Source organism: Takifugu rubripes, chromosome 4, assembly GCF_901000725.2.
Source record: "Takifugu rubripes chromosome 4, fTakRub1.2, whole genome shotgun sequence".
Taxonomy (NCBI): Eukaryota; Metazoa; Chordata; class Actinopteri; order Tetraodontiformes; family Tetraodontidae; genus Takifugu; species Takifugu rubripes.
In genome coordinates, this window is record NC_042288.1 from 8728362 (window position 1) to 8756062 (window position 27701).

Consider the following 27701-nt stretch of genomic DNA (forward strand, 5'->3'; position numbering starts at 1 on the left):
TTCCCTCACAAGTAATTCGCAGCATGTTGCAAATGACTATTTAACATGCAAAGTATCCGGGCATGTAAGAGTGTTACTATCAAAGATATAGATTACCATGCAAGGTCTTTCAGTTTTAACAATCACCCCTTTTACAGGATACATGATGTTACTTCATAGAGTTATTGTGCCTATTCATTAATGTGTATGTGTGTTTTGGGAAGGGGCGCCGTGGCTATGAAATTGCAAGTCTCAAATAGCTGCCATCCTGATAAGCTCACCTGCCGTATTTACATGGTTTTTATTTATTATTATTAAATCTGTATTTTTACTGTATTTGGATCTTATACCTGCGTTCCACCTAAAGTCTCCTAAGATCTCGCGGGATTGCAGCCATGGCTTTTGGACATCTCGCGATAGGTTGGGAGCGTTACCCCATTTTCCAGCGCTCCCTCAGTCGTCGACTGGGATTTCGGAACCACCGGAGAGTCGCCGGAAAGGGCTTTTGTGCTCAAGCTGCACGTTTGGGAAACGGCCCACATTGCATGGTCACATAAACACAAAGAAGCAACTCTGTTCAACCTATAACAATGGAAAATAAAGTATGAGGTAAGAGCTGAGTGTAGTATGTGTGGTGTGAAAGAATGTCCCCGAGCGGGCTGATGTTAGCTTCCTACTGGATGTTAGCTTGCTTGCTAGCTGCCTTAATATCAACGCAAGTGCCGTTACTTGAGTATTTTTTCTTGTGAACTTTATACGTGTGCCTCAAGTTGTAATTTAGCGTACCATAGAGCTTTATATGGATTTTTTTTTTTATTGTACTAGCAGTCGCTGGACGTGGAGTGTTAAGGCGATGCAAAGCTACTGACAGTTAGCCAGCCTGCTACTATCAAATCACGGCATCTTCCTGCCTGACCTGACGTTCATTCCACATTGTCTGGGACACTTGCGGTCACCTTTAGCGTCAGCAATTATCTGATTGGTTGATGGCGTGGTGGTCGATTTAAGTAGTGTGAAGATAATGAGTCCCAGCGCACGCTCTTAAGCATCTATTTGGTTTGGGGTTATGGAGCAAAACATTTTGCTCTTTTAACCCCAAACCAAATGAGCCAGAGAGCTCGGACAAACATAAGTTTCTAGTTCTTGCACGGGACTGTCAACAGTCATCCTGTGTACGGAGATGTACAACAATCCAAGTGTCATTGACCGAACTATGCACACTGTACCTATCATTCACGACCGTTCCCATGGTAACATTGATGCTTGAGGTCCTCTATGCTTACCCCTCACATGCACTGGGAAATAGAAAATGTTGCTGTTGGTCCATTTCTTACTGGTTCACACAGATGAGATTTGAATTAATTACTATTTGCTTTATTCTAATTGTTAATGAATCAGGAATGAGCAGCCTAAATTGTTCCTAATTGGGTACGAGGTTTGCTTTATTGTTATTGACATTTATCCTTCCTGCAAAAACCCAAGTCTACCATAAAAAAAGTTGCCAGTGATTGTAATTATATCTTGTTGATGACTGGAATTAGAAAATATATATGTAAACATCAAACCTTCATACTTGTATGGTTACGCATTGTTCCTTAGATAATTCACTTGTAAATCTAAATCCCTGTTCAGTCAATGAATGGAGTCAGTCTATTCATGTCACCCACATATTACTTCCTTCATCTGGAATTACATTTATGTCTCAGAAAAAAAACAAAAATGATCATTTAACCAGATGGTGAAAATGTTAGTAATGTTCTGGCTGATTAATCGTGCAGACATAGTTGTGACTTCACATGTACAATTTTAGATTTTTCACCTTGTCTGCACACACCAATACAGATAAAATGATTGTGTATGTCACAAAGAATTGCCTCAAGAATATTGGGCCAGAACATTTTCACACAAGAATAATCAGTAACCTTCATCTAGCACCAATAATTTCCAGTGGTCTGGGTGGATTAAGGGACACTATGTACAGCCCTTTCTCACACTGCAGCTACTGCTGCCACGGCTAATCCCTTTCAGCTTAAGACATGAAGCCACACGGTGTATTAATTTTATGTGACATTCTTTTTGCAATAAGCAAAATAAGAGGCAGGCCCCTTCGGACAGCATTCAGTCGTGTGTTTGATCGGGCACAGTTTTCACGCTTTATCGTTTCTTGTTACGGCGCTAACAGGAGCTGGCTGTGGGAGGAGGGTGGAGTCCTACAAGTGCAGCTCACGGACGGAGCGCAGCCGTAGTTCTGGGTGTGTTCTGACTGGTGTGCTGTCACCTCAAGCCTGACTGTCATCCGTGTGTGATAAGACAGAGACGCAAAGCTTCAGCTCAGAGCGAGTCGTTGTGTAGTGTCAGCTAGAAAGCTGGTGAGTGTATAGAATAAAAATGCTGATGTTAGGATGGTGCAATTATTACTAACTGCAATTGTGTAACTGCATGGAAGTTGCCATGTCTGCTGTTATTACAGGTTTGAGCCGAGACTACAAACCCATTATGTCTTCAACACCAGGAAGCATTTATACTGGGAAATCCTTTATTTGGCAGATAGAAACTCGTGTGTTTCACCCTCACTGCGAGTGAGTGCAGTACAGAAAGATAAAGCACAATTTAATTTTGGTTTTTAGCAGATGGAAATACAGTTTGAATACGAGTGCTAATAATTTCCTGACCGATTCCTGTCAATTATGTACAAAAATTCAGACGTATCTTTAGAAAGCAACGAGTGAGATGGTAAAACGAAAGTAAACAAGTCAACTTTAAGGAGATTATGCACATAAACCAATTTGGATTAAGGAAACACTTGCAAATGTTTAGTCTTTTCTTTTCAAGTATTCTGCACTGTGTCATCAAGAACAGAGGGTCGGTTCAGAAAATAATTCTCTCAAATGAGGGAGGAATGATGTAAAATGTTGGGAAAAATGAGAGAATGGGGGAGAAGAGGCGTCTGAGGCCTCCTCTGAATGATGATATGCAACTGCCCTTCCAGAGCGAGAATGTGTGTATTGGTGCGAGTAAGGGGCTTAAACAGGCATCTGCTCCAAGCCTTAAAAACAGACCACCATTGGAGTGCTCTAATTACAGTCTAATCCTGAAAATACAATACTCGTACAAAAATAATAACATGAGACAAACAGCACAAAGGCCCCACTTACACATTGAGTAAATGCATTAGAAAAATGTAACGATTGGAACAATGACACAATATCCTTCTTGACTCCAACCGACAGTCAAACAGAAGTGACTGAATTAGTGTCAGAGATGTCCGTTAATACTGTAACAATGAAGAGTGTCATCTTAAAGCAGCAACACACACAACAATCAACCATCTGGTATTGTTGTGGGTGCCTTTATGTACCCAGCACTGCACCAAGTACGGTAGCTCTGGTTTCTGAAATAAAATAAAGACCCAATGAAGCTCTGGTAGAGCACAGGTTTGGGTTCATTTATTTATTTACATGTACATTCATTTTCTAACTAATATACACAGTAACTAATATGCACTACTTAATTGCATGGAGCATTTGTGCATGTACAGAACTCACATGTAGATATATTCTGGAGTCCTTATATTCTAATGCACATCGAATAGTCTCATGTAATAAGTTCTCACTAGTGTTGAAAGTAAAGGAGCTGCACACTGCCAGTATTTTGTAGACGCCATGGAAGCATGTGGTTCTAAAGAGTGGGCTTTGTTCCTCTGACCTAGTTAAGATAGTTCCTGTCCTTCTGCTCTGATGGTGAGGCACATGTGCCCTTCATCAGACCCAGGAAGATTTTAATGAGCAAATAGTTGCATAATGTAGTGTGCTTATTGTGTGCACTTTAAGTTTGCTGGTTAAATAAGGACTTGAGCCCCATTTTTCTGTTATTACATTAGTAGGAAATGTATTAAAAGTTTTTTAAGAAAAAAGCACATTGTGATTTTTGTGTGTTTGGCCATTAACAAGGTTGTGTCACACCAAGGAAAAGTCAGAAACCCACTCGAGTTCTTATATTCAGATGTTTGTTATTATCGTTTATCTGCTGGCCAAAGACAAGCAGCAGGGAAGGAGAACTGGATCTGATTAACATACCTCTGTGCACAGACGTATACTCAGATTTGGTGATTGCATTTTTGTCAAAATTTGTCAAAACTTTATCATTTTTAATTACCGTAGCAAAAAGTGTTGCTTTTTTTATTATTACTCTGAAGTGCTGTCAGTCGAGAAAAGGAAAGTTTTACTGGCCTCTTTTGTTGACTCCCATGAGTCTGACGCATCATCTCCTCCTCTTTTGGAATGGCACCGAATGAACAACAAAAAACAGTTGATTATGGCTGTATTTTTTCCATTGTTTTTGATGTATTGAAATAGGTACATTAAATATGAAGGCTCATTTGTCTGGATTAAAAGAAACACCATTAAATAACAGCAATTTAAAACTGTCAAATGTAGAGCTCCAAAATAAAATTACCATGCATTTTATACATCTTGCACAAGCCAATCCATTTAAAAACACCATGCTCCTTTAAGGTGGAGTTATACTAGTGACTCATATACCACCATATATGAGGCTGAAGCTGAAAACATGACACAGACAGAAGGGAGGAGAAGAACCAGTAAAAAGGGGGTGAAAAAACAGGAATATCTGAGGGTAAGTTTTGCTGGAAGGGTTGGGTATTGGTGTAGCTGATTATGGACTGTTATTTCTGTTAGAGAATCATGGTGGCAGGAAAGAGGTCTGAGTTTGTCTGATTACCAGGATGTGGGTGCATTCACGACTGGTTGGGATGAAACCTTTAGTTAAGGTGACAGTATAGTAGTTGCTTCATGAGCAAAGCCCCTCGGGCTTAATCATTGGAAGATCAAGGGCCGAGAGCTCAAAGATCCTTTGGTCGAAATGCACTTCTCTTTCCACCAGTAGGGCTCGCTGGTGGAACTTAACCTGTCAGCCCCGCCATGTATTTGGTTATTAGCCGTTGTTGAGAAATAATGCGTCAAAATGTGTTTTTTCAGGTGCTGCATAGTGCGGAAGACTGAGTGAACCATGGCACAGTTCCCGACCACATTTGCAGGTCAGTATGTGTATTTAACCTGCAGTTCACTTCTTGTCATTAGAGTTGATATTTATGTTTTCCTCTTGACATCAAGAAGTCACATCACTATCAGCGCTATAGTTTTCCAGCTGTACAATATATATATGTACAATAGCTATATATATATATATATATATAAACAAGAATATAACATATGTAAGACCTGGTCAATTTAATTGCAGGTTAATGAAGAGAGTCAGCCTTTATGAAATCCAGTCATGAAATCCAAAACCAGACAGTTGTAGCAGGATTCTTTTGCCATGTAATTGTTCTGCACCTAATAGTAACTCAAATTTACTCAATTCACTGTCATTTCCTTATCCATCCATGTATGTATCCATTGATATCTGAGATGAAACATTTTGCGGGAATCATCTTAAAGGAACTGAATCTCATTACTAATGCGTTTTTGTCATACTTCCCCTTCCGTACACTGTGTGCATGTGCGTGCATGTGCGTTATTAGGTCCAGATGTGTTTCTCATCTCGGTGGATGAAAGAGCCAAACATGATCAGCAATTTCACAGCCTCTCTCCAAATGCAGGGGGATATATCACAGGTAATGGTTCCTGTTTGCTCTCACAATGTGTCTCATAGCTTATTTTTTTCCCTAAACCCACCCAACACATCTTTAGTAACCTTTTATTTGGGATATGATCTGCGGGCTCATACATCTGTTTTTGCCATCAAGGTGATCAAGCCAGGAACTTCTTCCTTCAGTCGGGACTGCCCCCTCCTATCCTGGCACAGATCTGGTGAGTCCACTGCTCAGAAAGGTCACAGGCACAAGTAATCAGTTTCTTTAACCACTTGTCTCTAATCCACTTTTAGGGCTCTGGCCGATATGAATGGTGATGGACGAATGGATATCCACGAGTTCTCAATCGCCATGAAACTGATCAAACTGAAACTCCAAGGTCACCCTCTACCCCCCTCACTTCCTCCTACTATGAAGCAACCTCCACTGGCCATGCCCCCACAGACTGGTTTTGGTATGAGTCTGCATGTTTTAAATTCAGATGGCAATCTGTTCCTTTTACTTTTAAACAAAACCAGCTTTAACGGGTTTAATACCAAGACTGTGTTAATCTCCAAGGTTGTTATACAAACATATGTAGTCCTTCAGCATTTCCTCAATAGCATTGTATATGAGGTCTGAAGTTTTATTGCTCTTCCAGGTTTCTCTGCTTCTTAAAAAATGTATTAATTCACCAGGTTTGCCCCCCATGGCTTCCATTGCAGCTCCTCTACCAGGCGTGCCTCCTCTCCCTTTACCACCACTCCCTGTGGGTGTCTCTCCACCGCTCATCACATCTGGGCCACCTCCTCTCCCCCAGCCTATCGCCAATGGCACCCCACCCACAGGAATAATGCAGACCCTCCCGGGTTTCTCTCACCCAGGTGTTGTTAAAGCATTTGGAACATTCTTGAGAAAATCTGTCTGTTGACATTGAGCGTTGTGAAAAGCTTCTGCTTACATACAATATACTCACTCATATTCAGCTTTCTGGCCATGAGGTTGTGTTTTTTTTGTGCTGCGTTGTTCTCGGGATCATTAGCTCCCACAACAAAGTCTAAATTAAAGCCAACAGAACTGCAGTTGATTACAATACAAATGAACCAGTCAAATTATTAAATGATCTAGATATTGCAGTTGGTTGAACCAGGTATCTGAAAAACTCATAATTTTCTGTGTGTCTCAGTTCCAGCCATCAACAAGCCTTCATTTAATCGATCCAGTACTAAACTACAAAAGGGACCATCCTTGGATGCTGGAATGTACGGAATGCTTTAAATATTGGTCGTTTTGTTGGAACAGGAGAGCTACAAATACAAAACTCTTTTATTTCTGATTCTTGTGACAGTGTGCAGGCGACAATAGATTGGGCTGTTCCTCAATCCTCCAGGCTTAAGTACCGGCAGCTTTTTAACTCCCATGACAAGATGATGAGTGGCCATCTCACAGGTACTCAAACATGAAATTATTTTATTACAATATTTTATATCATCATTTTCAAGATTTAAAGCCATTTCTCTTCTATTCCCCTCGCCTACTTCGCCTGACTTGTATTTCAGGTCCCCAAGCTCGCACAATCCTGATGCAGTCCAGTCTGCCTCAAAGCCAGCTGGCCACAATATGGTCAGTACATTGAAGCCATTCATGCTTTGTTTTAAAATAATGTCACGAACAATGTTTGTTTCTGTCTTAAGGAGCCTCTCAGATATTGACCAGGATGGAAAGCTGACTGCTGAGGAGTTTATCTTAGCTATGCACCTCATCGACATGGCGATGTCAGGACTGCCTCTACCGTCCGTGTTACCACCAGATTACATTCCGCCCACCTTCAGGTGAACGAAATGCACAAATCCCCCACAATAGGAATATCTGTCTTTCATATTTTTACAGAGAAATATTGTAAATACTCTAAGCCAAGCATTTATTGCCAGAAATGTAATGTATTACCTGTAATTCACTTTTTATTGTGTTATAATATGTTTTTAAAGGCGCGTGCGAAGTGACAGTGTTCAGTCAGATCATAAGAGTGTCCAAGAAGAAACTGAGGAGGAGACGGAGAGCAGTACAGAGAAAAAACTCCCAGGTGATTGGATCTGCACATGCAATATGACTGGTCGAACTGGAGCAAAAAGACTGCTGCCCACCGCCTTGTGCTTTCAATGCAAAATCTTCATAGTACTTAAGTAGAAACATGGTGCTAATACATTTATGAAATGTAAAATCATAGCCAGTGGACATTACGTTGTCTATATTGTGTGACTTTGTCTCCACAGTAACATTTGAGGATAAGAAGCGCGAGAATTTTGAAAGAGGAAACCTGGAATTGGAAAAGAGACGCCAGGCTCTTCAGGAGCAGCAGAGGAAGGAGCAAGAGAGGCTAGCGGCAATCGAAAGAGAAGAACAGGAAAGGAAGGTAAGCTTGCTTGTAGTATTTTCTATATTTCATGTCCAAAGGTCAGAAACCTTATCTATTTTCATGTATGAATGTAACTTTTTATCATGCATTTATACTAGGAAGGGAACTAATCGGTGTGACACAACAATCCAAATATGCGTGTGGGTTTTGTTTGCTTGTTTTAGGAGCGTGAACGCTTGGAGCAAGAGAGGAGACGACAGCAGGAACAAGAAAAACAGCTGGAGAAACAAAGAGAACTAGAGAGACAGAGAGAAGAGGAACGTCGCAAAGAGATAGAAAGGAGAGAGGCAAGGATATGACAAAGTAGAAATGATCATTGGTTATCTGCAGTTTAATTGAATTTGCATTTTTGGAGAAAACTTAGGGGCCTTTCTTATCCCATTCCTATTGAATCCCAGTTATTCAGTAATGTTAATTTAGATTTCTCCAAAGCCCTAAACAAAAGGCCACACTGTTGTGGCCACTGCCCCAAAGGACTAGTAGAATATACAATGTCTGTGACTACATCTATCTGTTATATGTATATGGCTAGGCTGCTAAGCGTGAATTGGAGCGTCAGCGTCAGTTGGAATGGGAGCGTCAGCGTCGCCAGGAACTTCTGACTCAAAGAAACCGAGAGCAGGAGAGTATAGTGATGCTCAAAGCAAGAAAGAAGACCTTGGAATTTGAACTGGAGGCCCTGGTAATCAAACATGGAGAACACATACTCACCTGGGAGAGAGAATTATGCTATTGTAACCTGTCAGCAAGGGATTAAATATACTGTATTTTGACTCAAAACAGATCGGCTTAAGACAAAGAAGATATTCTGAAAAATACAAACAGATACTTTACAAGTCTTTGTCCCCATTTCTAGAATGATAAGAAAGCCCAGTTGGAGGGTAAACTGAAGGACGTTAGGTTTCGCCTGGCTGCTCAAAGGAGAGAGGTGGAACAGACCAATCAGACCAGGGAAACGCGCATTGCTGAAATCACACTGCTCCAACAGCAGCTGCAGGTACACACAAACAACATACATATAACTCACTTTAAACTAAACAGGTTTTAAAACAAGGGATGATGGTATGTACAGACAGTTCTGATTTTCAGTCATATTGTAATACTGTTTTGTTTTAGGGTCTAAGCTTGAACTTGTCAAAAAATCTATTAAAACAAATGTAATTATGAATACCGCTTCCCTTCATGTTGACCCTGTGCAGGACTCACAGCAGTGGTTGGGGAGGCTAATTCCCGATAAACAGAACCTCAGCGACCAGCTCAAAAACGTTCAGCAGAACAGTGTTCATCGTGAGTCTAACCTAAGAATAAGTATAATTGCTTAACATTTTTATTCCTAACTAACAAATCAGTACAGATTTCTGTACCTAATCTGCTGTGTTTGCATTTGGCTCATTTAGGTGACAGTCTGTTGTCCCTGCAGAAGGTTGTGGAGCAGAAAGAAACAAGCAGAGAGCAGCTCAGAGAGCAGCTCGATGCTGTGGAGAGAGAAACACGAGCCAAACTCCTGGAAATAGATGCTTTTAATACACAGCTGAAGGTAAACGGTTTACAACAATGTTCACTAGTGCAGAAATACATGATAAAGGTTACTTGTAGTAGTATTATTAGTATTGTTATTACTATTATTACACAATTAGGGACCAGCCACAGAAGTCATTTGAACGGCTACAATATTGGCTGGACGGTATTTGTTCATCTAACATGTTTAAGTAATCACATTTACTAATCTGTTTGACAGCACTAGATTAGTTATGTTGCTTTAATTAATTGAAATAAATAGTTCCATGACTAACTACTGCTGGCTCTTTGTAACAATACACTGCTACTGCTAACTAAAACGGTGGCTTGATTACAAGACTATAGCTTAAAATCCCATCTTGTCATTTTACTCATTACCTCATCCTCACATTAGTTTAATATATCTATAATCTCATCCTGTACTCCTTTATCTGTTCTCTTGCTTATTATGTTTTGTTAATGGTGATTGTTTTCTTGATGAGAGAGTGCGCTTAGCGCACAACACGCGCAACTACGGTTTCTGTTGGCTTTCCCAGCAAGATGAAGGGATTGTAGTCAGGATTGAAGCACCGCTGCTTTTTTCATGTCCAAAGACAAATGTTTGCATCAGTTCAAATTGAGAATAATTAATCCTATTTTCTGTTGCCAGAAGAAAATTCAGATAAAACTAAAAAGGGAGGAAGAGAGAGACGACACAGAACACAATAACTTGATTTTTCTGTTGGCTAACCTAATAAAGTTTCTTTCCTGGGTTTATTCAGTTTACTCTACACGACACATGGATTTGAAAAAGTGACACAAAGACCGCAAATGAAACCAGCAGAACCGGCATTCTGTTTCCTCAGTGAGGTGCAGTTGTGTCTGAGGGAGACAAAGAAGCGCAGGCACTGAAATCTCATTGACTACATGACTTTTCTTCCCAAAATCCACTGTTGGTCCTGTGTCTTACACCTGCTGGGACGTTTAATCCCCATATTACCTCTGTACATTTCCCCCATTGTACTTCTTGTCTTCCTCTTTTGTTTAACCTTGCGGCTTCATCACCACCTGCCTTTGTTTTCTTCCTATTCTGTTGTTTTATCCACGCAATAAACCCTTCCTTCATTATTTTCTACTTTATCTCCTATACTGGCCTTTTACTCCTTTGCCATGCCAGTCTCTGTGTGAGTTCTATGCCAAGCACTGTGCCAGGATAGAAGCCCTGCGACTCCAGCTTCAGGAAGAACAGAGAGGGAGACAGGTAGAGCACACTGCCACTGCTGGACTGGGGTTATATTGTAGCTGGTTTATACTATATTAACAGATTGTAGAGAGAACACACCAGGACCTAATTAACAATGCACCTTTTGCATTTGGATTGGACCTCCATTTGGTTTAGCAGGCTATTTAAAAGCCCAAATGAAGAGAGATCTACTTATCAAATAGAAAAAAAAGCCTTCTCACATTACTAATGTGCCACCACTTCATAGTTATTGAATTAACATGTTAGAGCACTGTCATACCCCCTCAAGGCAGGTAGATGTGTTGATGCCTGTAGATTTTTGGCTAATATTGAGCTGTTTGTGGCTTGATAATGGTAATGCACTGACATTCACCTTTTTGGACTTGGTTCTGGTGTTTCAACCCAATGCTAATTCTAAAAACTAGGAAAATTTTTAAATTATTGATACTATATGATTTCTTTGTGCTTTTCATGTTGAGCTGAAGCTGAAAGAGTACTTTATCTTTGTTATCTGGACCCAGGGATTAAGTTTAATTACAAATTAGTTTAAGAGGGCATGTGTGATTTATTTTTTTGCATGTTATACTGACATGCAGCTGGTTACATGGCATGCATGTTTCATCTAAATAGAGATTAATAAATCTAGCAAAAAGTGCAGTTAGTACAGGATATTGAAGATTCTTAACAAGATGAGCATGAACGTGAGCCTGTGATAGAATGTTTGTATGTTTATTTGTATATGTAACAGGGACCGCTACATGACTGTATGTCAGCAGTCGAGGTGTGTCTGACTTGGCCAAGTTATGTTGTACGGTTTCACATATTATCCTCCTGCCTCCCTTTTCTGTCCTGACGATGCCTCCTGAGAGGGAGTATAACAGGCTTCTTGCTGAGTGTGTGTCTGTGTATGTAGGTGTGTGCTTGGCATGCTGTGTCCCTACACTACTTGTTTCAGGTGATTTGAAGTTGTATTTTTACGATGCTGCTTGTTTCTGGTGGCGTTGGTTGTTTGGCTGGAATGTGGAAACAGATTTGTGGGTTTTATTTTATTTTTTTGTTAGAGAATGTTCTGATGGCACAGGTGGTTGTCATGACTGCACAGAACTCCCTCTCACCTTTCTGCACACCCTTGAACTCCCGTCATCTCATTATCCCCTTTTTTAAAACTATAACCCCTCGTACGAACACACTACCATGTGCAAGCTCCGCCCTCCCAGTGAACAGAGACAAGGAGTGGATTTTTTTGATTGCTGCAACAATAAGTTTTCCAGTTGGCATTAAAATCAACTTCTGTTAAACAGGAGAACATATATGGATGAGGTGTGTTACCAACACGTGAATCAGAGTCACTTTAGTCTACTATTTGGTGGATGGATGCGGCATAATTTAGACTAAAGTGCTTTTAGTTGGTATTGTCCGTCAAGTTGTCTTTTGCTAACTGCTGATTGTCGGTCAAACACTACGAACTGTCACATTTTCTTTTAGATTACACTTGTATACAGCCCTTCCTCTATCTCAGAGATTAAAAGGTTTCAACAACTGAAGATATATTACTAATGTTAATCAAGTTTAAGAGTCTATTGGAGCACAGGTAGAATTGAAAACACTTTTGTCACTTGTATCCCATAACTGCAACTCCTGAGGGCTTTAAGGGGCGGAGCTTGCCTTGCTCACCTGACTAACTCTCACATCGCTGCTGCTGTTCTTAGTTGTTGTTATTGTCAGTGGTAAACCTTAGCAGCCGGCCCTCTGATCCCAATTCCTCCTCATCTCTGTTCCTTCCGATATTTCGTGCTGCTTTGCAGGAGCTGAGGGAAATCCACACTCGGCAGCAGAGGCAGAAACAGAAGGAGCTGGAAGCAGAGCCACATATGCATGTTCACATGCAGACGCCAATTGAGAGGAAGTCTGCTGAACTGCAGGAAAGTCGGTATGAATAACATCTGCTTTTGAATAGCAGTGAACTTCAAGTGATACGATTAATCATACAATAATATTCATATATTTCTATAAGGAACATTTCTAACATTGAAAATGAATGTTTTGTTGAGTCACCTCCGATGTCCTTAACTATTTTATTGCAATAGGTTGTCATCAGAGGAGGGAATCAACTGGAAGGATGAAACAGGAAGCTGTGCGCTCAAGGGACCTAGCCCAGCTTCCATTTCAGCGCCCCATGCCTGGTTAAATAGGGTGACTCAGGAAGAAGAGGGAAGGAAGAGGAGAGGCATGGAAGAGGAAGAAGAAGGCAGGAAGGGATTGGGTTTCACTGAAGAGAAGGAAGATGAGGGGAGAGGAAAGAAGGAAATGCAGCAGAAGCTGAGCAAGCTGTTTTCTCAGTCAGCAGATCCCTGGGCCTCTGCAGGTGAGATTCATATTAAACAAAAACAAAATGCATGAAATATTTTTTTTTTAAACAAAACAGGGTGATTATATTAGTTTATTTTGCAATAAGCCCTTGGTGACTCCCATTACTCACAGTAACATCTGGTATCAGTTGGTATCCGTTTAGGCCTGTTTACTTTATAAATACTATACTTTTAAATGATATTTTAGGCTATGTTTACAACAGTTTTGTTTGTCTACAGTAGAGAAGGCTCCAGGACCAAGTCTGTTTGATCAGAAGGTAACAGTCAGTGGCTTTGGGCAGCTGCCACCACCACAGCAACAGCAGCAGCAGCTGCCACCACCACAGCAGCAGCTGCCACCACCGCAGCAGCAGCTGCCACCACCGCAGCAGCAGCTGCCACCACCGCAGCAGCAGCTGCCAGCACCACAGCAGCAGCAGCAACCAGTCAAGGTGGTTTACTACAGAGCGCTTTATCCATTTGACGCTCGTAGCCATGATGAGATCAGCATCACTCCTGGGGATGTAATAATGGTATGTATTACTATGCGTATAAAGGTATGACAGAACCTATCCTCCGTCCATCTGAATAAGAATGCTGGAGGACTGGCCACCGACCTCCACCCTGTGGAACTTAAAATAAAAGCAGTTTTTCCTAAACCAAACCGTAACCCAAACAATCAACACCAGCATCTTTAGTATAATGGGAGTATAATGTACTCTATAATATACAATCAACATATACCTATGGATGTAAACCTTCGTGCCCATTCATGTTTAAGCATGTACTAGTTTAGAATTCAGTCTCACTGGGGTCTGTGACAGAGAGGTGCATTGTGTGTATATTAACTGTCTTCTCTCTCCTCTGCTCTGCGAACTAAAGGTGAAGGGGGAATGGGTAAGTTCCTGTCCCCCTTTCAGTGTGTCTCCACCAATCATGTGGCTGCATTCATCTAAACCCTCTCTACTGTTGCACGCCATCAAAGTTCTGTAATCATTCATTTGTCATGAATGACTTGAATGCCCACGTTATGTGGCGTAAAGGTTTAATTTAATTTACTGACCATGTCTCGCTGTCATCATACTGCCATGACGACACAGACTGCAAAGAAAGGACATTAATGTTGTTATCACAAGTCCTATTTGTTTCCAGCTGTCAGTTTCCCCAGCATACATCCCTGGTGCATTGTCTTTCTATTCGATTATTTTACTAACGTAATTTTAATTATACCTAATTTACCATGAGTGGATCATTGTGGCCTGTCACATTTGAAACTCGGGTGGTGGTAGCTAAGTCTGTAGGGGGCTGGGCTGATAAGCGGAGGGATATCGGTTTAAGCCCCAGTGCGAACAAAACAAGAAAGGTGTTCTGGTAGCGAGGGAAGGTGCCAGGATACCTTCCGAGCACCATCAGTGGTGTACCCTGCCTTGGGATATGCTCCAGCAAGCTTCCTGTGACCCCGAAAGGGTTATTGCAGTAAAGGAAAAAAAAAACATACACTGGTGAACATACGCCTCTAATTTGAACTCTTATATTGGCAAAAAATGATTTACCGTTTTCGCACGTATGTTTGTGTCTAAATAAGCACTTGTGCGTGCACATAACCACTTGCCTGCAAACAGCCTTTACTTGTGCTCATATAGCTTTATAACTTTTCACAATAGTAAGTCTGAAAATTGAAAGAAACATACAAAAACCCAGTCAAAAAACAGTTCTGCCATGAGTTTAAGCATATGTTTATCGCGTATTCTTATTTTATTTCTACTTATCTGCTCTTACAGGTGGATGAATCTCAAACAGGCGAGCCCGGTTGGTTGGGAGGAGAACTCAGGGGACGCACTGGATGGTTTCCAGCTAATTATGCCGAGAAGATACCTGAGAGTGAAGCCCCAATCAGCTTGCGTGCAGCAGCCTCAGGCACACCCACCTCAGCCCAGCAACCAATTACCACAACACCACCAGCTCCTGGACACACTTCCTCCTCAACCTCTTCCTCCAACAGTAACTGGGCTGATTTTAGTACCACGTAAGTATCTCGTTAATGCCCGTTCTGGTATCCATTTGCGTTTCCTGTTGTTTTGATTGACCTGTCTCTGTTTTTACATTTCTAGTTGGCCCTCTAATGCAACTAATCAGTCAGACAGTGAAGGATGGGATGCGTGGCCCACGTCTTCATCAGCCAGTCAAAATCCTTCACTCGGTGTTCCATCTGCACAGCTACGACAGCGCTCTGCCTTTACACCGGCTGCCATGACAACAGGCTCTTCTCCTTCTCCTGTGTTAGGACAAGTAGGATCCAAGACTGCCTTGCTCTTTGTCATGTTCTCTTCTAAAAAAAATACAGAACTGTAATTTTCTCTCTGCCAGGGTGAGAAAGTTGAGGGTTTACAGGCTCAGGCCTTGTATCCATGGAGGGCAAAGAAGGATAACCACCTCAACTTCAACAAAAACGAAGTACGGTTTTGCTCACTTATTTTTCAACGCATGCAATGAAAGTGTTTTGTGTTGGTCGGATTCCTTTTTGTTTCATTGTGTAAAATGTATTGTTCTTGTTTTAAATGCAGATAATAACGGTTTTGGAGCAGCAGGATATGTGGTGGTTAGGTGAGCTGCAGACTGGACAGAGAGGATGGTTCCCCAAAAGTTACGTCAAGCTCATCTCTACCGCGGTGGCACCTCCTGTTGCTACAGCGACCCGCAGTAAAAACATAAGGTGAGTTAAAATGTCTTTCATAATGCAAATAGACATCCGTGAGCCAAATAAATATTTATAAGACTGTAAAATGTGTCGAAAAATATAGGGGGGGTTGTTAAAGCAGGATTTTCCCTATAAATAATAGTTAATAATCATGAAATACACTAAATCCCAAATGTTTTTCTTTCAGTGATTCTATAGTGTCAGAAAGTCCGCCAAATGGAAAAAGACCTTCCCCTTCCCCAACAAAACCCTCAGAGTCTGGAGAAGGTAACTGACATCAACAAATGTGCATTATTTTGTGAAAAGGAGTCATTTTAACTTGATGCAATCCTCATATCTGCTCAGAATATGTGGCCATGTACACTTACGAGAGCACGGAACAGGGTGACCTCAGTTTTCAGCAAGGAGAAGTTGTTGTGGTAACAAGGAAAGAAGGGGATTGGTGGACGGGCACAACAGGTGGAAGAATAGGAGTCTTCCCTTCTAATTATGTCAAACCACGAGATTCTGCCTCAGAGGTGATGCTTTGTCCTGTTACAGCTCTGATCTATTGGTGGATTTGAAGTAAACATTGTCTTCATTGTTTTTAGGCTTTGGGATCAGCAGGGAAGACGGGCAGTCTGGGAAAGAAACCAGGTGAGCTTTCATTTACTGTAGAACATTGATCCATACAAACTCCATCAAACAGAAATGAACAGTAGAAATTTGTATCTGGCCACCAGAGATCGCTCAGGTCATTGCCCCCTACACTGCTACGGGAGCGGAGCAGTTGACGTTAGCTCCCGGACAGCTCATCCTCATCAGGAAAAAGAATCCGGGTGGCTGGTGGGAGGGTGAGCTCCAGGTGAGCACGTTTCCAGTTATCAGAGAGATAATACTACTTGTTCATGAAAAGAAGTTATAGGATATAATCATTTGTCTATCTAGAGGATTTTTTAAAAAATGTATCGAATATTTAAAATCCAGCCTTTTCATTAAAATACCTCTCTATAAGTATCCAATTATATGTACTTTAAGGCTTTTTGAGTAGCATGCAATCAAATATTGACAATTTTTCTTTTGCTGTGTTTTATTAAGGCCCGGGGGAAGAAGCGTCAGATCGGTTGGTTTCCTGCGAACTATGTGAAGCTGCTCAGTCCCAGCACCAACAAGACAACACCCACAGAACCTACCCCTCCTAAACTGGCACCTGCCTGCCCAGGTACACACAAACATTCCATACACGCCTCACTTTTGCCTCGCTATTTTAGACATATGTAAATTTGTCACCTTTGTGTTAACTTTTCTATAGTCAATTTAGTGTTCATAAACTTGTGTTTCTCTTTAGAAATTCATTCACAAAAGATCCTTAATGTTGGAAAGCCTGCGAAATCTGTGTGACATGCTTTCTGTGTTCTGGAAGCTTTGTGTCAGGTCATCGGCATGTATGATTATGTGGCCCAGAACGATGACGAGCTCGCCTTCCAGAAGGGTCAGGTGATCAACGTGCTCAATAAGGACGACTGTGATTGGTGGAAAGGAGAGCTTAACGGGAGGGAGGGGCTGTTTCCCAGCAACTACGTCAAACTCACTACAGACACGGATCCAAGTGCACAGTGTGAGTATTCCTACACATGCGCTTGCTAATTTCTCACACACAATAATAACACATCACTTCTCAACATTAACATGTAATGTTACACATACACACGGTCACATTTATACAGTTAATCAGTTGCTCTCTCCTATACACACACACCCACCCCAGAGCCAGGTGTGGAGATGCTGTCCCTGTTTTTGACCCTAGATTGGTTTGAACTTGACACTCCTTTGGGCCTCTTTGAAAACCACTCAGCCATTTAACACCTCTGGGTGGTGTTTGTGTGTTTGTATGGCGTGTATGTCCATAAACATGTGTGCGTTTGCCCTCTTCCTGCATGCCTCCCTTCAGCATGATCCGCTCATAGACTTGGAGTTTCTAGAGTGAGTGAACGCATGCCAACCTAAGAGCTGGACTGAGCTCCTTGGAGCTGAAGAGCAGCTTGTTTGGATTTTATTACTGCAGCAAATAACTATAACAATAGTAATATCATGCGATTTCTATTTTATTGACTGTATATGATGATTATTTGTAGTTAATTATATTGGTAGACAACCAGAACTGGCCTGATGTTGGTGATATTCACTCTAGATCCTCTGTTTCTATGCTGCAAAAGACCACACCTCCACACTGTCCTGTTGCATGCTCCACCCACGTAGCACCTGACTGGTTGTTGTTTTGTTTTGTTTTGTTGATGTTGTTGTTGTCGTCCTCTCTCTAGGATCATATCATTACCCAGAACCCCCCTCTCCTCAAAGCCCTCAAAGAGACCCACTAGGCCACTGAACCAATGGGACAGCAGCAAGAGGTCACATGACCCGGATATGGCGACTCTTCAGCAATAGAAGCCAGAGAAACAGACAGACAGGCAAACTGTACATTTTTAAAAGGCGCGGTAGTGGCCAGAACCTTGTCTATGCACAGCTCTGACTGGACTTGACCAAACTCTGTTTATCTAAGGCTCTGGCTCCAAACTGTTCAACGTGGAGGAGATCAATAGTCCCATCATCTCTAGATTTCTTCTTCTCTTCTCCTCCATCTGTTCTTCTTTTCTTTTTGTTTGCTCAGTCAGATAGTGTTTAGATAAGGAGCGAGAGGAGAGGAGGAGATTGCTGGAGAAACTATTGAGTTCCCTCCTCTCAGATTGGACTGATGAACATGCTTTCACTGTACACACACACACACACACGTCATTGTATGAACAATAAATGCATATACACAGCCCTATCCGAGAGTGGTGAAGTGGATAGTGGGTCATTTTGTGGCTTTATGGGAGATTGAACCAGTAGTTTAGCTCCACCCTTCCTTTTTTCCCATTTTATTTTTATAACCTGGTTCCCATCAGCAGCTTCATTCACCTGTCAGCCCAACTTGCTGGCTCCACCCCATCCCCACTAACCCCTCCCCTCCCACAGCTTCACAGAACGACCCACTATCTACAGGAGGACGATCTCAAATCAAAGTCTCCTCCTTCCTTCTCCTTAATGCCAAAGATTTCTTCCCCCTTCTCTTCTCTTTTCTGGTTTGTCCCACCACTTCAGATGGAGATCGGATGGGATGAAAAGAGAGGAGACAGTCTTGAATTAAGTCCTAGCAGCTAAAGTTTTGAAACCCTGGTGCTGCTCCTTTCTGTTGGGCTCCTGTTCGTTAGTCTGCCTTTACATTTGTGTTGCGTTGCTTGTGATTTTTTTTTTCTTTAGCAAAAAAAGGCGCAGCACATTTCAGGTGCCCCAGAAAATTGGCTCGGCCATCTACACGTGGAGAATGTTTTGCGAATCTACTCACATTTGAGGAGAGCAGACGGGAAGTCTTAACGCAAATGGCATCGCAAATACAATCAGTTTGGCGATATAGAGCTCTGTGCAAAATCTGTGGCTATAATAGCATTAAATTATAATATAAGTGTTACTGTAAATATATGATCTCACTAATACAGCGGGAACGGCAAGTAAACTTGGGCTCTTTCTTACTCTCTGCTCCTGAAATGCCATGACGGGATTGGAAGCGTTGTGAAGAGAACAGAGGTCTAGATGGGAGCGAGCAGCTTGAATGGTACTGGGTTGGCTCAGGGCAGACATGGAAAATAATAGCTCGTCAAATGACACACGTACCCCTAAAATGCAAGATGGTACAGTTGAGTTTGGAGCATGCACTGAACATTGAACATTGTGAAAAGACAGTGATGATTTTATCATTAGGTTAACATCATGTAAATGTTTTAGCTTTAAAGAGACTGATTTTTTTTTTTGTGTTTTTTTTTTTTTAATTAGTATTTTTGTTTAATTTTCATCTGTTGCTATGATGATGAGATGCCATAACACTCATCACAGATTTGGTACTCTTATGTTTAGTGGAAGGTGGTCAGATCTTGAAATCATTCTTGTTAATATTTGGGGCAAAACAACATCTTTCTATCCTAACTGGAGGTTCAGTGATGTATCAGAGTGAAGAAATGGGGCCTAGATTTGTTTCATATAGCAGGGTTAGTCTAAAAACATGCATTAGACTGTTCCTCCTTCTTTGGTCTAATTTTGGAAATCGTTTTAATGCCGAATCAGTATTGACACAAAAGAATCATCCTTTTGGTTCCCATAGCAACAGACTTGTATTATTACGGATGCCATATCAAATTTGTATTTTTTTAATGTTATGCAAATGACAGTATTGTGATTTTAATGTTCACCCCCCCCCCCCCCCCCCCCCCCCCCCATTCTAATGAAATTATTATTTCATTACAGTTTTTATGATACGCATTATAGTTATTATAATTATTAACTTTCACCTTCATTGCGCCTGTAGTCGGTGTGAACGTCTGATTGTTTGATGAGCATCAGACTGTTGGCTGTCAAACAAAGCACCCAAATTTGGGACATTTGGGTTGTTAAACAAGTCTTGTTTGACTGACAGTGTCAGAGTATTTTAGGTTAGAATACTGTAAAGATTCCCGTAGACAAGACCTGAGCTTCACATCAGTAAAAAATTGTATTTGTTGCAACCTGCACTTATATGCCGGTATACTTTATATTAAATAACCCTTTTTATGATTTTTTTTAACTCTTGTTTATGTCCATCCTGAAGCATTGCTCTGGTCTGCTCAGGGTTTTTTCTTTAAAAAAAAAAAAGAAATGAAATCTTGGTGACATCCATCCTCAGCCCAATCCATGATGTTCGGTGCTTCATATGAATTAATAAATGCTGGTGAATGGACCAGCATCAGACCAAATGTGGGTGTATTTGGCACTGGTGGGTGCACAGATGAGTGGGAACCATGAACAAGTAAATTTATGGACACAAATGGTGAGATGGATACATAAATGGGATGAAAGAGGAGTGAAAGAATAATCTGTACAGGTTTGCGCGGCATGACTGGCAACGGTGTTGTGAGGTTTTAATGGTGGGGATTGTGTTGAATCTGAGTGGTCTGGATTATTAAAGGCTAAGTGGGACGAGCGCAGGACTGGCCTCATTACTGATCATCACAAACACTGTCACGTGACCTCACGAGGACGTTTGCTGTTCAACTGGCTGATAGAAATAAAACATTGATTTCTTTAGAACTTACTCATCTGTCAGAACCATTTTTAAACCTCTTGATTAGTTGGGAAATGAGTCACACAGACAGTTGAGACTCATGCCCAAGCACCAACACCCCCCACTTCCTCTTTGTCGATATCAGGTACGTATCATGTCAGTAATGGTTTAAAACGGGTTATTTTAAGATGGTGGGTTGACAGCTGTGTTCTTCTCCATGTCTGGTTGTTGTGTTTCAGGGTGCGCTGACCTCCATCTGCTGGACATGCTGAGTCCCATGGAGAGGAAGAGGCAGGGCTACATCCATGAGCTCATCGTCACGGAGGAGAACTACGTCAACGACCTTCAGCTCGTCACAGAGGTGAACACTCCCCCTGATCGTGATACTTATTCCAATAAACGTCTGCAGTAAAGTATAAGTATGCCCAGTTTCTTTATGTGGCTGGTTTCAGCCAGAAGTGATGAGTTACATGTGGGGAAATTTACAGATTTTTCACAAACCCCTGCTGGAGTGCGAACTACTGACAGAGAAGGAAGTGGCCATGATATTTGTCAACTGGAAGGAGCTCATCATGTGCAACATCAAGCTGCTCAAGTAATTGTAGTACTGAATTGCTGTCAGATCATATGAACAGAAGTCATGAATTCTACTCCTAATGGACCCTTGTGTCCCCTCACAGAGCTCTGAGAGTCAGAAAGAAGATGTCAGGTGATCGGATGCCAGTGAAGATGATCGGTGACATCCTGACCAATCAACTGCCTCACATGCAGCCCTACATCAGGTTTCACCTACCGTCTCCTCACACACTGGTGACCTCTCATCATCATCTCTTTGTAAACGTGTTTCTCGTGTGGGCAGATTCTGTTCGTGTCAGCTGAACGGCGCCACACTGATTCAGCAGAAAACTGACGACAATCCCGACATCAAAGACTTCCTGAAGGTAGCAGTCGTACACTAACAGGCACAACAGCGTTTATTTTAAACACGTGATGATTAAATGATTTCCAGATTCTAAAATGACAGATTTAAGTTACTCTGAACAAGAACTGCAGATTTGATTCTGCTCCTTCCCTCATAACTGTTGAGTGACATTTACCTCAGTCTGCCACGAGGTGTCGCTGTTCACACAGAACAGGAATAAAACGTCTGCTGGTGTGCAGCCCATGAATTGCTGCTAATTGGATTTAAGATACATTCTCATCTGTGTGTCCATCAGAGGTTAGCCATGGATCCCAGGTGTAAGGGAATGCCTCTGTCCAGCTTTCTGCTCAAGCCCATGCAGCGAGTCACCCGCTACCCGCTCATCATAAAGAACGTACGCAGGGCGCCAAAAACGCATGGAGCTCAGTACTGAAGGGAGCACACGTATTTCTCACTTTGCTGTCTGTCGACCTCAGATCTTAGAGAACACTCCAGAGTCCCATCCAGACCACAGCCACCTGAAAGCTGCGCTGGAGAAGGCTGAGGAGCTTTGTTCACAGGTGAGAATACAAACCATAATGTTCAATCACTTAAAACACCTTGAACCTCTGTGGCATCCTCCCTCAGCATGTGCTGTCCACAAGTGAATCTCACCCCTGCGCAGGCGACCGGAATCTGATAGATTTGTGTGTTTAGGTGAATGAAGGCGTGAGGGAAAAGGAGAACTCTGATCGTCTAGAGTGGATTCAGGCTCATGTCCAGTGTGAAGGTCTTTCGGAGGTACAGCAGAAAGCTGATCACCTGCCTGTTATTCTCGTTTCTCTCCTGATCTTTCCATCATTTCTCTAATTATCTTTTCTTCTGTGTCCTCCAGCAACTAGTTTTTAACTCTGTCACCAACTGCCTGGGTCCCAGGAAGTTCCTTCACAGCGGGAAGTTGTTCAAAGCCAAAAGCAGCAAAGAGCTCTATGGTTTCCTCTTCAACGACTTCCTGCTGCTGACACAGGTGAGGTGCAACGTGTTCTCAGTTTTAATCTCCATGTCTTGCCAGGCCATCTCCAATATTTGTGACTATTCACAGGTGACCAAACCACTTGGGTCGTCCGGCTTAGACAAAGTCTTCTCCTCGAAAACACACCTGCAGTACCGTATGTACAAGACGGTAAGTACCCGACCTTTGCTGCACTGGCGGCCATGAACCTGCCTCTACAGTTCAGTCCGTCTTGCCTCTCGCAGCCGATCTTCCTCAATGAGGTGTTGGTGAAGCTGCCGACCGACCCGTCGGGAGACGAACCTCTTTTTCACATCTCTCACATTGACAGAGTTTACACTCTGAGGGCGGAGAGCATCAACGAGAGGTAACGGTGACAGGTTAAGGCTGAACTAATGTTCAGAACCAAGAGCATTTCTCCTGATTTTCACGTGTGCAGGACGGCGTGGGTTCAGAAAATAAAGGCAGCTTCGGAACTTTTCATTGAGACGGAGAAGAAGAAGAGAGAGAAGGCATATCTAGGTGTCTATTCCTTCTTCATTCCCAACCTTTGCACTTTAAAGGTTTCCTCATGGCGATTAAATTACGCCGATTCTTATTTATCTGACTTGAATAACTGAAGTTTGTTTTTCCATCAGTGCGTTCTCAGAGGGCCACGGGCATCGGCAGGCTGATGGTCAACATCGTGGAGGGAATTGAACTCAAACCCTGTCGCTCTCATGGTATGATGTCATCACTGAAGCGGTTTATACCATTCAAATAAACAACTTATTGACATTCTAGGACTCATAATTCTATCAACGTATACTATTGTTCTCCCATATTTGTTATCATTATTCAGTGGCTGAATTCTGATGTTTTTTTCCAGGGAAAAGCAACCCATACTGTGAAGTAACCATGGGTTCACAGTGCCATATCACAAAAACATTGCAGGTATGATGTGTCTACTTTTAAAAGCATTGGAACAACGCATGTAGAGCAGGGCTGTGCTAACCCAGTCCTGGAGGACCCTAATCCAGCTGGGATTTCTGTTCTACCAAGTCGACATGTTGAATCCCCTCTTTCTTGGCGAAAGCATTTTCTGCCTAGTCGGACAGAAAACCTAGCAGGCCGTCAAAAAAATGGGACTTTTGCATTTCATTTGTCTGTAGTTCGGGTCTCCGACAGGCAGGTCATTTCCCCACATATTGTGACTTACACGTACCACAGTATGTGCTGTATATAGGCAGTAGTAATGCTAGGTTACATAACATAGTGGTTGCTTTAAGACCAATGCCAAGGTGCTTTGATCTATGGAGGATAAAATGTCCCTTTGGAATCCAGAACATCACCAGATTTATACAGCTCCTCCTTGGCCCACTACCAACATTTCCTGTCACGGAGACTAGTTAACGGAGGTAAAAACACAAATGTCGAGTGTCCGATCATTAACTGTGCAGTTCTTCTTTCTCTTCTTTGTTCAGGACACGCTGAATCCCAAGTGGAATTCCAATTGTCAGTTTTTCATAAAGGACCTGGAACAGGACGTCCTGTGTGTCACTGTGTTTGAGCGGGACCAGTTCTCTCCAGACGGTCGGTAACAGTCTTTCATAAAATGTTGCTGAAGGTAAAAGATGCTCTTTGACTTTCTTCTTTCTGTGTCTCAGATTTCTTGGGCAGGACAGAGATTCGTTTGGCTGAAATAAAGAAGGACCAGGGTTCCAAAGGGCCGATCACAAAACGGTTGCTGCTCCACGAGGTTCCCACGGGAGAGATCGTGGTCAGGCTGGACCTTCAGCTGTTTGAGGAACCCTGAAATTCTGAACTGGTAGACTGGATTGGGCGCAAACAGATGTGATGTGAGAGGTGGGCTGGATTAGACCGGGCTGGACCGCACCACTACTCTGGTCAAATTCAGGTTCTTTTATGTGTAGGTACTGCTTTTTATTCTTTATTTATATGTTAGGAGGCGGGAAGAAGGTTGTAATATTAAAGTAATATTCCACTCCTGTCATTAAGTCAAATAGGCTCAATAATACTCTTAAATACTTCTAGAGGTTTGAAGGAGAAATTAAGGCAGAGAGCTGTTGTGACTTTGTCCAGTTCCGTCTACTTCTGTCCACCTCTGCTGAGTCCTCAGAGATCAGCCGGGTTGGTACTGTTTTCCTTTCCTGTGCTAGATCGGTCTTCTAGACACACCAGTGACAATCCCAGTCCTTCTTCTTAGTCCCAGCAAACCCAAACCTGTGAGTGTGTGTGTGTGTGTGTGTGTGTGTGCGCGTGTGAGAGAGTGTGTTTGTAAGATAATGATTGACTGTACAAGTGTTAAGATGGGCAGGGTAATTGAAGGTCTGATTAGTTGTCAGTTTTATTGTTTACGTTATGTTTTATTACACTCCCTCTGAGTCTTATGGTCATCTGTTCATCTTTTTTCCCCGTTCCTTGTTCTGACTTCCTGAACACCTGCCCTTTTATCTCAGTGCTAAATCTGTACAGGTCTAATCAGACTTATTAATGCTAAATAAACTGGAGAAAGGCAGGGTGCGTGATAAGTGTCCAGTGGGGTTACAGACATGCATCTTTACTAAAGGTAATATAATGTGGACAGATGGGGAGAGGTGGGAAACTAATGGAGCTGCTGTGAAGAGAAAAAAGAATGTCTAGAATAATGTTCAAAACACATCACTGAAATATCCAATCACTCATTTAATTTTTTTGACTAATATGCATTCCAGGGACCGAGGTGTGGAAATTATATTACTGATACTAGCACTTTTAAAGGGACGGATAGTTCCTTCCCCCTAATCCAGACAAAAAGATGGATGTGTTATTATTATTGCAAGAGATAACAACTGGGCTAACACCTCTAAATAACCATCAGCATTTGGGCAAAGCTCATTAGCAGGTGATGCTTTAGCATCTCTTGAGGCCCCCTTGTACACTGTGGCCAGTTGTTGTTTTTGATATGATCTTGTAAATGTTGGTGTGAAACATGAGCGGTGGAATTTTCATTTTAAAATACTTATTAACAGATAGAACAACTTGGAAACACATTTCCAGCTCATCAGAAAAGTCTTATTACAATAACACGAGCTAGTTAGCTTTAGACTAAACTGCAGCGCCATACTCTAAATCCAGATATTTCATCAAAATGATTATATCTTAAAGTAAATAACTTCCATTAGTTTGTCATTGCTGTGGGAGTAATTCAGAAAGCAAATGTGTTTTTTTAGCTTCCATTTTCTCCCAGTTGCTCTTTTATTAGATTGTGTTAGCTTGTGCATGAGAAGGTGCCAAACAAAAGCGGGCAAGGTTCACATTTCATTTGGTTTGTCATCCCAAGTTTAATAACATGCTTTGTGCGTACAAAAATGTACTCAGGAGTCACTTTTAGAGGCAACAGGAAAACTTTCGTACAATATGCGAGTATTCAAAATGGCTGCCACATTAGTGAGTTGGACCAGATAACAATACTTGGGCCCCCAGTTTAGCCCACAGGACAAAAGAGGTGTTATTTTAAAAGTTACTTCACTGTTCAGTAAATGTAGTAAATCCATTTGTTTTAATGCCATCGTTGCAGAATTATCCGTGATATAACCAACAGTTACCTTAGTGACCAGCCACTGTCCAATCAGAAGTCTGAGCAGCTTGAGGAGAAAAGTGTGTGTGGTTGTTTTCATCTCTTGCCTGAAGCTGATGGTGATGAGTTTGTCCAATGTCCCCATACATGCCCATTTGCCCTCTTTACCACATTGTACTGAATCTAACCTAATCCAGTTTGAACCTGAGCTGTCCACCTTTCAGGATGTGTATAATACTACTGCTGTCTGAGAGTTAATATATGAGCGTTACGGGATAATAGAGACAGCCGCTGTTAATTATTAATGTAGAGGATGATGTCTGTTGTTGTCTTTCAATGTTCTGAATAAACTTCAGTTGGACCAAGACCAGAGCTGTCTTTCTTTTCTGACTGAGTGTGCTAAATATCACCAGAGACCAACACATGCACACACAAAGCTGGTGTGTGCATGTGTTGGTTGCCCCTGGTGGCGGGCTGTGGTAAGAGAATAAACCCCTCCGCTAGCTTGCATTTTAGGTGGCAACTAAACTTTAATCCTTGGGTTTGGGGGCTTTTTTTCCCACAAAGCTTTTTTTCTGTTCTCTCTGCTTTGACGACTTGGAAATGTTTCTCGGAGAGCTCTTTCATCCAGATTTGTAGGTTTGGGGGGGATGCAGGTTGAATGAAGGACTTCTGGAGGCAGCGCCAGATGACTAACAATACCTGGCCGATAAGCTCCAGAGACTTTATGGAGGAGCAGCATCCTTGAGCTCACCTTCGTCAGGGAAAGACAGGACAAGGACAGCAAAAATAACCTGCTTTTATCAGAGCTTCCGTCTGATTTTCTGCAGCTGGGTGATATTGTCACTTTTAATAGCCACGACTGACCTAAGGTGCAGATGCAACAACCCAGCTGTAGTTTGAAAACAACATTTTCAAGCCTATAAATAGAGCAGGATCCCCAGTGATCCATGGCAGTCTGCTCCTTCTTTAAATGTCTTTCGTTAATCTTTCCTCCTTAGGCCTGTTCGTTCCCCTCCATTACCGCCTCCTTCTGCTACTCGAGATTCCACGAGGGAAGAGCAGAAGCTGCAGAAGACAGCATTGATTTTATGAAAACAGACTTTTCAAAACCTCATATTACAACGTTCAGGCTGTCACAGCAGGTGGCTCGGTGCATCTCTCCCCACCTCACCATGTCTACTGACTCCTCACAATCCCCTTTTTTCTCTCCATATTTTCATATATATATCTGTTTGAGATGGAAAGCTCTTCGTGTCGTTCCATCACTGCTGAGGGGCGACGCTGGAGGTCGTTGCCAAGTCGCATCTCTCCTCAGTCACGACGCAGTGTCATGCGTGTGAGT

At 42.1% G+C, this 27701-nt stretch overlaps 1 protein-coding gene across 6 annotated transcripts; it reads left to right on the top strand.

Moving 5' to 3' along the window:
• Window positions 1-414: 414 nt before the first annotated feature.
• itsn1 (intersectin 1 (SH3 domain protein)) lies at window positions 415-26723 on the top strand. Of its 6 annotated transcripts, XM_011603172.2 has the most exons (47): window positions 415-588; window positions 2162-2348; window positions 4977-5035; window positions 5522-5614; window positions 5747-5810; window positions 5887-6047; window positions 6271-6456; window positions 6759-6834; window positions 6921-7021; window positions 7132-7195; window positions 7267-7404; window positions 7561-7655; window positions 7846-7985; window positions 8153-8275; window positions 8521-8670; window positions 8845-8985; window positions 9188-9275; window positions 9386-9525; window positions 12534-12658; window positions 12816-13093; window positions 13317-13609; window positions 13959-13973; window positions 14858-15102; window positions 15188-15365; window positions 15444-15530; window positions 15641-15789; window positions 15962-16041; window positions 16120-16292; window positions 16365-16410; window positions 16497-16618; window positions 16852-16975; window positions 17177-17371; window positions 21124-21245; window positions 21373-21479; window positions 21565-21666; window positions 21744-21825; window positions 22102-22200; window positions 22283-22366; window positions 22503-22586; window positions 22681-22812; window positions 22888-22968; window positions 23043-23164; window positions 23237-23319; window positions 23436-23519; window positions 23666-23730; window positions 24261-24369; window positions 24444-24592. In XM_011603172.2, the coding sequence occupies exons 3-47, from the start codon at window positions 5008-5010 to the stop codon at window positions 24590-24592; spliced, it is 5403 nt and encodes a 1800-aa protein (XP_011601474.1). In that variant the 5' UTR covers window positions 415-588; window positions 2162-2348; window positions 4977-5007. The 6 variants fall into 6 exon arrangements, with proteins under 6 accessions (XP_011601474.1, XP_029690528.1, XP_029690530.1 ...); XM_029834668.1 differs by lacking the exon at window positions 2162-2348 and having other exon boundaries at window positions 13320-13609; XM_029834670.1 differs by lacking the exon at window positions 2162-2348 and having other exon boundaries at window positions 6298-6456.
• The last annotated feature ends 978 nt before the right edge of the window (window positions 26724-27701 follow it).